At 44.1% G+C, this 11418-nt stretch overlaps 2 protein-coding genes across 4 annotated transcripts; one reads left to right on the top strand and one right to left on the bottom strand.

The window, feature by feature from the left end:
• Positions 1-513: 513 nt before the first annotated feature.
• coil (coilin p80) lies at positions 514-4148 on the bottom strand. Its single transcript, XM_034540063.1, has 7 exons — positions 3842-4148; positions 2607-3564; positions 2348-2437; positions 2043-2090; positions 1892-1961; positions 1545-1633; positions 514-931 (listed from the first exon to the last, which is right to left on the bottom strand). Exons 1-7 carry the CDS (start codon positions 4090-4092, stop codon positions 884-886), a joined length of 1554 nt encoding a protein of 517 aa, XP_034395954.1. The 5' UTR covers positions 4093-4148; the 3' UTR covers positions 514-883.
• A 552-nt stretch (positions 4149-4700) lies between these two features.
• scpep1 (serine carboxypeptidase 1) lies at positions 4701-11418 on the top strand. 3 transcript variants are annotated; one of them, XM_034538850.1, is made up of 15 exons: positions 4738-4774; positions 4986-4997; positions 5081-5197; positions 5373-5500; positions 6014-6103; positions 6943-7098; positions 7694-7768; positions 8063-8135; positions 8620-8657; positions 8745-8873; positions 9501-9585; positions 9668-9781; positions 9879-10016; positions 10150-10313; positions 11185-11418. In XM_034538850.1, exons 3-15 carry the CDS (start codon positions 5140-5142, stop codon positions 11245-11247), a joined length of 1311 nt encoding a protein of 436 aa, XP_034394741.1. In that variant the 5' UTR covers positions 4738-4774; positions 4986-4997; positions 5081-5139; the 3' UTR covers positions 11248-11418. The 3 variants fall into 3 exon arrangements, with proteins under 3 accessions (XP_034394739.1, XP_034394741.1, XP_034394742.1); XM_034538851.1 differs by lacking the exon at positions 4738-4774 and adding an exon at positions 4847-4882; XM_034538848.1 differs by lacking the exon at positions 4986-4997 and having other exon boundaries at positions 4701-4774.

Here is an 11418-nt window from a genome sequence, read left to right as displayed (position 1 = left end):
CAGAAATGTCACGTGTGCTAAACGTGACCTTAAACAGCAGTTGCAATGTTTTGATTTTAACCCAAAACTATTGGACCTGTATAGATATTACTTCATAATAATAGTTTGAGAATGCAGCGTGTCAAAGTAAAAAAAGTGACAATATTAAGTTTACTCTAAACAGTCAGTATGCACACAAAAAAAGCTTGATTTTGGAGCGTGCCGTTTTCTCCAACAATGCAATGCAAAATGGGAGACGAAGGTGGTACTTGGTTACAAATGTTTTTAAGTAAGACTATGGTGATGCAACAGCTCCAAAAAGAAACATGTATTAAAGAAAAATAAAAAATATTTTTGATTTAATGTTTGCCACGGTACACATTTGGCAAGTTACTTTAGTATATGATAGTTTGAAAATTGAATTCAATATCATTTTGGCTCATCCGACTCATACCATCACTATTTTCTAGATCTTGCAATGCTACCATTTTTTTCCTTTTCCTGGCAGAAATTAGTTAACATTTTCACTTTGAATTATGCATCTTAAGTGTTTTATTAGAAAGAAAATGTTTATACAAGACTAATATCAGTCACATCACTTTACAAAACATAAAACCTTTATGTCCGAGTCCTGTAAGAACTCACACATTCCTTAAAAAAAAATATGCGTCATATCCAGCACCAATTAAAATGCAACCATTATACATGTGTTAATACTTTCAGCTGTCGTATCTCTTGTGTGTAAAATTATGATTTATTTTGAAGGACAGAGAAGAGAGACAAACAACCACAATCATATCCCTTTGCAGTCATATGCGACGTACAGAAGTGACTCCCCAGTTTAACTTAGGCGCTGGAGAACAAGTCGACGAGGGGATGTACCAAAATCTCAGTTTGGTCCCATTTAAATGATCAGCCTTGGTTCCAGCAGGGAGTCCCAGCGTTCCGTCACCTGTGGGAGGAAGTGAAGATGTTACTTTAACAGCGGCTACGCCGAGATTCCAAAGGATTGGCGCAGATATTATTGGCAAACAACCGACTGACTAGTACCGACGCCTTTTTTTCCTCCCACTTTTCAGTTACTCATCTGGTTTGGATGAGTAACTGAAAAAAGGATCACTGGGTCGGGGATAGAGGTCTATAGCCTGGGCTCAAAGACACAAGAAAGGCTTTGGCTCCAGCTGCTTTTGCTGACTGCCACTGCAAGGGACCCACACAGATCACCCTTTGGAGGCGCGCTGTTATTTGACAAGGCCCTCCAGGGAATAAGCACAGTGGCACCCGTTTGTTTTAATGAAAGGGACGAAATCGTCCAGTCAATCAACATTTAATAAGATTTAACTCCAGGGAATGAATGAATATATGTATAAATAACGAACATTCAGATAAATTCAGAACATTCGTATTATCATCAGAATTTTCGTATTTTATATATACGAAAATTCTGCCGATTCAGATTTTTAGGTCATTATAAAAAATAAAAACACATAATATTTGATATACTGCCAATAGATCAACCTAAACCCAACATATTGTTCTTTTTAATTTGCTTTGCCTTGCCTTACCCGAGAGCCTCTGGACACCGCATACTCCACGCTCTCCGAGCCATCCGCATTCTGATAGACCAGGTCGAACTTGCCAGGTTCTACAGGAGCTGAGGGAGAAGCAGCTGGTTACAGGTCATCACAAATGTGTGGCACAAGGTAGGAATATCTGCCCCGCCCATTGCATTTAAAATGAGCAGTGAGAACACGTTGCCCTCGAGCACTACATCCCGAACTTTCTGACTTAAAATACATTTTCCTACCCCGTTTTGAAAGGAAATCTTGACATATAAATTTGAATTAGGCTTTTTTATTTATTTTTTAAATAGCATTAATATTGTATGTGGCAGTGGTGAAATGATTCCTACCCCGAGAGTTGTTTAGCACGAGCAGCTCAATCTGTTTGGTGGTGAGGTCAAAGCTCACGATCTTCCCCTCCTGAAAAATGCACAGCGGCGTGGTCGTTCAGTGGTGTGAGAAAAGCTCATTATCTCCGAGGTCAGGGATGATGTCACTAACCTTGTATTCTGATACCTCTGGTGTGTAGTTCTCAGTTAGCTCCAGTAACTGTAAATCAAACACACACACAAATTAAGTTTACAACTAGACTCAAAGTTCAAAGTCAGATCATGAATATGGTGGATTACTGGCTGTAATTACATTAAATGTGAAAAGAGCAGGTCCCATGATAACAGCATTAAAAAAAGGTCAAATTTCTTTGGGAAAAATTAACGAATTCAAGCTAAAACAGGTTAGCATGTAGGCGTGCGGCGTCAACAACAGAGCAAACACACTGGAGGTGAAGACGACGAGATGAGACTGACCTTGAAGGCAATCTTCTGCCCCACCTGTGGAGGGGCGGCGAGCAGGGGCATGGAGCTGTAGTCCCGTTTAGGGGCATCTTCTGCTCTGTTCTGTGAACAAGAACCCAGGAGATTATAGCATCACACACAGCATTTCTTAACGCACGGCTAAGGCAACAACTATTTTCCGTGGAAACAGATGTGATTGCACCGCCAATGAGATGATGGCGATAATGTCAAAAGCAATAGCATCCTACAGTACAGACACATGCAGACAGACCTGGAGGACTACGGACATGTTGGTCAGCTTATCGGTCTGGCAGGACGGCTCGCCAGCTCCCTCGTAGCTGAACCCAAAACCACCGCGCCCTCTGCCGGCCCCCTGTCCCATCTCCTCTCCACCGCGCCCGTTCTGTCCTCGGCCGCGCCCCATCCAAGGCGGCGGGCCACCGACCGCGCCAAGGCCCGGCTGCTGTGCCGGCCGGCGGATGACCAGCTTGATCTCCTCCTCCGACTCGCTGTCCGACTTCGAATTATGGCGAGGGGGCGCTGCGGCGCTCGCGGCTCGTCTCTGCGCGCTGCCGTTTGCAGACCTGAGGGCGGGAGGAGCCTGCTGAGATTCTGAGTTTGCACTCGTTCTTCCTTTGGGGGTCGTGGAGGTGTTTTTTAGCGGGCTTTTTACAACGGCAGCCTCGTCGGAGGAGGTTTCCGAGGAGGACTGCGAAGGAGGGCGAGACTTTGTCTGGGTGGGTTTAGAGGTTGGAGGCGCCTTGGAGGCAGCAGGAGCGGAGGAGGGCATTATGGGTGCTGGCTTTTGGGCAGCTGGCCTTCTGGGGGCTTTGTCTTCCTGGCTACTGGAATCTGAAGAAGACACCTTCTGTGGTTTTGACTTTACCACTTGGGGCTTCTGGGGGATTTTAACTGGGGTTTTTTTGGGAGAAGCAGCTAGTTTGGGGGTGACGGTCGGGCCTTTTTCCTCTTCCTTCTTTCTTTGTTTCTTCTTCTTCTTCTTCTTCTTTTCTTGTGTCGTCTCACTCCTCTCGTCACCTGAAGCTTGCCTGGTATCCCCCCCCGCCGGCTCCACGCTCTCCTCAGCACTCTTCTTCCTCTTCTTTTTGCTCACTCCATTTTCTCCCGGCCCTTTCTCCTCTGCGGGTCTCGGTCTTTTTCTGCAGCTTTCACTGGAAGCATCTTGACAGCTGAGCCCGTTCACTTGGTCCAGACTGTCCACCTTCACCCTGAAACGAATAATCAGTTTATTACAGGTTTTTCTTTTTTATTCAATGGCACAGAAACCTACCATCTCTGCTTGTTCTGTTTACAGTCATATCTTAAATTGACTTTTAGGTAGGCCATCTCAGTATTAATCAACTGTATTATTATTGAAAAAATGTAAATGCCTTGGGGCCCCTACATCCTGAGATGCCCTGCTAGAGCCGACCTGAGAACTGCTCCGCCACAAAGACCCGTGAGCTCAGTGCATGTCTGGTAATTAGTTAGAAGAAGCACGCGCACCTAACGCTGTCGTTGTCCCGCACAACGTACACGCTCTCCGTGTGCGGCAGGTAGCAGTCCTCCACGAAGAGGCTTAGGATGCTACCGCGGCCGAACTCAAACTTCTCTCTGATGACGCTCTCCAGGTCCGCCACCACGCGGCACGTGTTCAAGTCCACGAGCAGCCAGCACATGCGGCAGTCAACGACGGCCGGCGAGGGATAGTCGAAGTGCAAGCGCACGCGGATGAAGTTGTTACTGTGGGCAGCCATGCCGGTAATGGACCTCACAGACAAGCGCTCGTGTTCCGCCGGCAACAGGACTGGTATTTCCGATCGAGACTTTCAGAATAAGAGTGTCAAGTCGTCAATCGGGTAACTCGAACTATTCACGTTATTGTCTTTTTCACGTGTACTAACGTTATGGCGTATACAAGGTGAATAAGTTGCACGCATTTAAATTCAAATTTTAAATGAACTCAGCCAAAGAGATTGTTCATCATTACAAAAGTTGACCTTTATACTGTTTGCTCTTTTGAGAAATAATGCATCGACAATAATAAAGCTACTATTGGGTACAACCTACTATCTCTGAAATGCCCCGAATAAAAAAAAAAAGATAGGCCATTTAAATGGCAGTATGGTGGAATTTGAACAAATTAATTGCATATAATTTGTATTTTTGCAACACCTATATGTATAACAAAGTACATGTATTTGTCAATGGTTTTTTTTGGTGACAAAATATAATTACCAATATATATTCTATCCTGTCATGCTTTTATTTCGAAGGACCAATGTCCAGTCGGAAGGGTTGCTCGTGGTTGGAGCCAGTGCCCTGTTTGAATGCCAACTCTTTCACAACACTGCCCTCTGGCGTGGAGGCAGAGTATCAACTCAGTCTGCAGACAGGGTCGATGCAAAACAAGGCAACACGCTGAGTTCAAAGAACCAAGTAAAGTGTAGTTCATAAGAAACGTTTTATTTGCGGGCTAGCTTGAGACAATAATAATTGTTTAGAGATAGTGTACAGTTACAGGTGACTTAGGTTTGGTTTGGTTTGGTAAGCAGAAAGCATGAACAAATGTTCTCTATTAGCTTACATTCCTAATTTATTGTTAAATTAATCTTTTTCAAATATTAACCTAGTGTTTTCGGTCCCCAAGGTTCCGCGCCAGGTAAATTTGAGAGAGCAGAAGAGAAAGAAAAAAACACGACATGGGTCAGCTGACTCCGCGTGTGATCATGTGATTTCTTGTAGCAATAAAGCGGTACACAGCAGAGCCGACCTTGCCCAAGCCTTCGTTTCACGCCGCAACGATGGACCGGACAGCAGCCTGCAGCTTGTGGATCATCCTGGCTTTGGTCGCCCACACAGGTATGATTATGGTCTGTATGTCTCGTCAGACGTAATGTGACTCGCTGTCTGCAAAGCGAAAGCAACGCCTTTCATTTTTAACATCTATGCTTTCATACGCGCCTTGTATCTGTTGACAAACTTCCGTAAGTAACACCGAGTTTAAAACAAGTTGTGTGTCGATTAATCCGTGCAGGGCTCTCGAGTTCCCCCCCGACCGGCAAAGAAGCCTGGAGCTACGTGGAGGTGCGGAACGGGGCCCACATGTTCTGGTGGCTCTACTACGCCGACAGCCTGGACCTGCCTCTGGTCATGTGGCTCCAGGTAGGAGGCTCGACCCCGGGTCCACCTGGGTCAACTTACACTTAAACTTTACCAGGAAAGCAGTCAGATCCCCAAAAAAAGATGCTATTAAGTTGCATTCTTGTACTGTATCTTGTTTTTCAAACTCCAAGAGCGATACCAAAACGCAGACTGGAGCAGGGTTTTTTTTCGATGCTGGTTGATTTCCTTCTAGAATGTGGAAGTGAAAAGCTGAGGCCACTAAACTAGTGTGACTGAATGAGTAACAGCTCTGCTGCCTCTATGTTCATGTGCAGAGGGGGAACTGACTCCTGTACTGTCAGGAGCCCAAACCAGCCACCTGGGTAAAAGATGATGTATCATGTGTGCACTTGATGATGATGATGATGATGATGATATGGTTTTATCCATCCAAAACTATACTAGTATTTTTATGTATTTTTCAGGAAATAATGGGTCATTTAAAGGTATACTTTAAACCCCCCCTCTGCTGTTTAATGTTGGAGCTTGATGTGTGTCTCTCTGTGTCTTCAGGGTGGACCAGGAGGATCAGGAAGTGGCTTTGGGAACTTTGGGGAGATCGGGCCTTTGGACGGGGACCTAAAGCCCAGAAAGACGAGCTGGGTAAGAGGTTCTGAAGGAACCCTCAGCCCTTGTGTCCGAAGTTGCAGACTGTGTTGGGTTGAATCATTCTCCGGAGTATGTCACTTAACCTTACTTGAGGCTTAAAAAGAGAAGTCATAATCATAGAACCACTGAGGCGTCCGGAGGGAGGTCACCACACTAGAATTACAATTTCACAACTATTTGAAATGTCTAATGAAATAGCATAAAAGTACGCTATTTATTCTATATCCATTCGAGCGGAACCAAAGAGCACATAAGTGGACGCCTTCCCTTTTTTTCTCTAGTGTTGCCTTGGTTGTAACTCCTCCAAGCAACATCCCAGCGCCCGTTTCACATTATAGACCGTCTCCCAGCATTAATTTAATAGCCTTGCATTGAGTCTCAATTCTCTATGGGTCGAGTTTAATTACTTTTTTAGGTAATTTACAAAGCCAGTTGTATACATTTTTGTATTTTATATACAGACCAGTTAATTTCTTTGATTTGTACGGGAATGTGTTCCTTGACAGTTTTTAACACTCGGAAGTGGGCCTTAAAGTTTGGGTCTAAAATTGGAGAAACCAGCGAGAAGAGTACGCTAGATTCCAAAAAAATAGAAACTGACAGCCCCGGCCTTCTCCAAAGCCCCTCTCCCAAAATGATCATCGAGAACGTACATTACTTGTTTCTGCAACCACCACAGATACAGGATTCTGTCTTCTATTTGTCTCTGCCAAACAAGATAACATGTGGCTCTGTGTGATTGTTTTGGAAAAACTAGTTTGTCATCTAATAAATTCTTTGGCTTAGTTTAAGTGTCATAAGTGCTGACGTACAGAGTGTGTTGGCGGGTTCAGGTGCAGGCAGCCAGTGTGCTGTTCGTAGACAACCCTGTGGGCACCGGCTTCAGCTACACCGATAGGCCGGACGGCTATGCCACCGACGTTGCCACGGTGGCCTCCGACATGCTGGTGCTGCTCCAGCACTTCTTTACAGGGAGAGCAGAGTTCCAGGTATGTCTTCACTCAGCCAGGAGATCATATTATACTACTCTTAAAAATATATTTTTTTAAATGTATAAAACAAAGCTGAAATGTTCTTTGGGACTCCTATTTTTTCTTCTTTGTAAAGTCTAAGTGGATTGAATCCCAAACCTTTCAAAACTGCCATTTTTGGAGGGACACAATGTATTTTATAATGTTAGAAAAACATTATTATATACAATTTTAGAAGGGCAGGTTATTGTAATATTGGATACAAACTGGCAAGGCTACATGTGTTTGCTAGCTACGTTTTTAATTTCTTTTAAATGGAGCTAACAAGTTAGCTAACGTCACTAGCTTACTGCTAGCTGCTTTGCTAAATGAGTGAAACTGTTAAAGGAATACTTCACCCCTAAAATGACCTTTTTGTATAACGAGGCATGTGAGAAAATGGTTTTCCTCAAGAAAACAGGGAAACGCATAGCGAGTGATTGAACAACTGGTCATTTTTGGGGGTGAAGTATTATTTTGGATTTTTGCTGCTTCTCAATTCGAGTCTTCCATATGAGTGCAGCCCTGGCTTTAAAAAAAATTATTTTGCATAAAAACATATCCTTCTGCGCAGAGCGTCCCGTTCTACATCTTCTCCGAGTCGTACGGAGGGAAGATGGCGGCCGCTATCTCCTTGGAACTCACCAAGGTGAGTTCACAGCCAAATGTTGCTTCTCTTTCCAACAAGGTCAACAGAAAGTTCCTTCTTTCTGGAGAAGTAGAAGTACTAAACGTCAATGTTATGCTTCATAGTAGAGTAAACATGTTTAGTTGCCTCTTGGAACAATGAACTGCATCCCAAATTAATGGGACTCGATCGGGGGCTTTGCTGGTTGTAGTTTGCAATTGGTGTTCATAGCTCCTATTGAAAGGGTTCCAAAGAAATTATTATTATTATTATTATTATTATTATATATTTGATTTGGTGTCTCTTTCTGTCCAGGCCATTGCACAAGGGACGGTGAAATGCAACTTTGCTGGTGTGGCACTTGGGGACTCTTGGATTTCCCCACTGGGTCAGTATCCGTCAGACCAAAGCCACAAACCTCCCTTTTCCACAGTTGAAATTTACTGTGGCTCCCCAAAGTCCTTATGAATTTATAATAAATGTAGTAATAGTACATTCCTTCAGGTAGACTTTGCAACAGATTTCTGTCTGTAAAATGTGGAATGCTAATCAACGAGGGTCAAATCAAGAAAATATGCAAGCAAGTCCAATGAACCATGAGGAAGTTATGGACATGTTTTATGAAGTGTTTCCCAGACGAGGCCGACTGTAGGGATCATGTTGTAGAATATGCTTAACAAGGTGTGTAATATTTGCCCAGAGCAAAAGGAAAATTAAAATGGCAGATTTTTAAAGGGAGTTTGGAGAATTTCTCAGCAGGAGTTAATTGTAGTTGTAATAATAATAATAATATCCAATCACAGCACAACATGAATAAAGTTATATACATTATCGGAGCTTGAAAAATAATGACCAGACTGCTTCCTCAACAGACTCTGTGATGACCTGGGGGCCGTACCTCTACACCACTGTGAGTAACAAACTATAAGTTGCTATTAAAAATGTCTGACGGCGATCTGCTGAGTTTCCATCTCATCGTGGCCTCTCTGCTGTGCAGTCGCTGCTGGATGACCACGGTCTGGAGGAGGTCAGCAGCGCGGCGGAGGCTGTAAAGCAAGCGGTGGAGCAGCAGCAGTTTCAGAAAGCCACCGAGCTGTGGTCTGTGGCTGAGACGGTGGTGGAGCAGGTTGGTGCCGCGCAGGAGGACCCACAGCACGGTTTGATGCTGCCAGGGTCACTCTTCCATAAACTGAGCTTTGTGTATTGTACCGTTTATCCGTAAATTCAAAGGACTCGTTTAGGTTACTGTACAATCTAAAACAGTTTGTATAGTGTACATTCTCAAACGGCGGTTAGGACCTTTTTTCTTTTCTTTTTCAACTTATTTGGGACGGGCTTATTTCAGAGACAGGCCTTTCATCTTTCATAGTGCATTTCGCACATAGGATGTCAAATGCATTGTGCCAAAACCACCCGGATGTTCTACTGCATCTGGTCCCATTTTGCATGGCTTGTCTGGCTATTCTGACCCCAAATCCCTTTGAGCAGCAGCAAGAGGTACGAAGTTCAATGTGCCGTGTTATGAGGAAGTAGTACGTGCCAATTGAATGCAACCCGCATTCAACTGTACGTTCTTTGTAAAGGCAGTAGCAGCATGAACTACGAGTTTACAAAAAGGCCGACAGCCGATGTTCCGAGATTGCTCTGAAAGTAATTTTGTCCATATTAAGTATTTAAAGTATGATTTCCTCGCAGCATACATGTGTCATGTGGTTTGACGTGTCTTGTGTTGTGTTATTTGTTTCCTCCTCAGAACACCAATGGAGTGAACTTCTACAACATCCTCACCCAGGAGCCGGATGAGAGACGCGCCTCTGTGGCGGGAGAAGACTTTGTCTGTACGTCGCTGCCCCATGTGATTGCATTGACTACGCAATTTAATTTTTACTGTTTTAACTTTAAATGTTGCGTCTCCACCAGCTCTGCAGGCGCGTCGCCATGTTCGACCGCTGCACGAGCAATCACTGAGCGAGCTGATGAATGGACCAATCAGGAAGAAACTGGGCCTCATCCCCAGGAATGTCACCTGGGGAGGTACCGTACCTCGGCAGTGGACTTTGTCCCTAGAAATCTTTCTTTTTCTTTCCCTTGTCGTCTTTTATATGCTTGTCCCTCTCCTGTCTATGTCCAGGCCAGGCTGAGGACGTATTCAGCAACATGGCAGGAGACTTTATGAGGCCTGTGGTGGACGTGGTTGACCAGCTGCTGACCGCCGGAGTCAACGTCACCGTCTACAACGGACAGTTGGATCTCATTGTGGACACCATGGGTAACCTCCTCTGTGTATTCCCTCCTGTTCCGCTTTAGCAGCAGTAGTGTGAACCCATCCATCTGTTGAAAAGAGAGATGTGCCATTTGGGTTTTTGCTTCCTGTCACACGGATCCCCTCCTTCCTGTCACAGGTCAGGAGCTGTGGGTAAAGAGGCTGAAGTGGGAGGGGCTCGCTGGGTTCAACGAGATGAGGTGGACCCCCCTGGATGACCCCATGTTCCCGGGCGTTACCGGCGCTTTCTGCAAGACTTATAAGAACTTCGCCTTCTACTGGATCCTCAGAGCCGGTCACATGGTAAGACACTGGCTGAAAAGGATGTAGAATCCCACATGCACCCGCTGTGACGTTGTCATTTTATTCTTATGTCTGTCAAGCACTTTTTGTAATTGCTGTGATATTAATAACCACAAAATAAATGTTTAACGGATTAAGCCAACTAATTAGCGTGAAATAATGGCGGAAACATGTGGATCTGAAAAGGGGAAGCTATTGTGGAAGTGTCTACTTCTTTCATTCTCTCTACTGGCCACCAGGGGGCGACTCCTCTGGTTGCAAAAAGTCTGATTGTATAGAAAATGATTCTACTTCTTAATTATGCCCTCAGTAAACATGAGTTTATGGTCTCAATCTCTAGTTTTCAAGTCTTCAATACAGCATGATGTTCATTTAGTAAATGATGGTCAATTTAGAGTCAAACATACCATAAAGCAGGGGACGCTTTAGGACAGGCTTACTGTGATTGACAGGTTGCTGCCGCAGCTTTTTCTGTTCTGGGAGTTTTTAATTAATGGAAGTTCATTGTAATCCTATCAATCAATTTGTCAACATTTTTTATTTTTTTTCATGCTTGGTTGTATTTAGCTCCGCCCTCTGGTCTCCCTTCTGGTTATTTAAAGCCGAGATGGCAACAGCCAAAATGTCAAACCCCCAGAAGTTCACTTCTTATATGGAGCCTATGGTTGAATATTACAATTGCATGGAACATTTTAGATTTTTCTACAAAACTGGTGTTTGTCAGCTCTTTGATCAGGCAACATACTACCAAGATGCTCCCGATTTTTGAATAATTTTTACTAAACTCTCCCGATGTGACAGGGTAAGTAACGTTAGTTATATAAAACGGTAACGGCATAAACAAGAACCTCTCTCTTTCCTGTGGTCACAGATTCCCTCAGACCAGGGACCAATGGCCTTGCAGATGATGAGGATGATCACCCACCAGGTTTGATCCACCGCCCACTCTGACGCCAGCTGGAATGGCTCTGACAATCACAATAATCACATGACCTTTTTTAAACACCCTCTGCTAAACCCCAAAAAAATATCACAGCTGTGATTACAGTAATAACCTGTGTAACTTTCAGCCATAAGATCAATAAAAACATGTTTATATTGTAAA

This window comes from Cyclopterus lumpus, chromosome 8, assembly GCF_009769545.1.
Source record: "Cyclopterus lumpus isolate fCycLum1 chromosome 8, fCycLum1.pri, whole genome shotgun sequence".
NCBI classification, from domain to species: Eukaryota; Metazoa; Chordata; class Actinopteri; order Perciformes; family Cyclopteridae; genus Cyclopterus; species Cyclopterus lumpus.
This window is presented reverse-complemented; position numbering and strand designations above follow the sequence as displayed.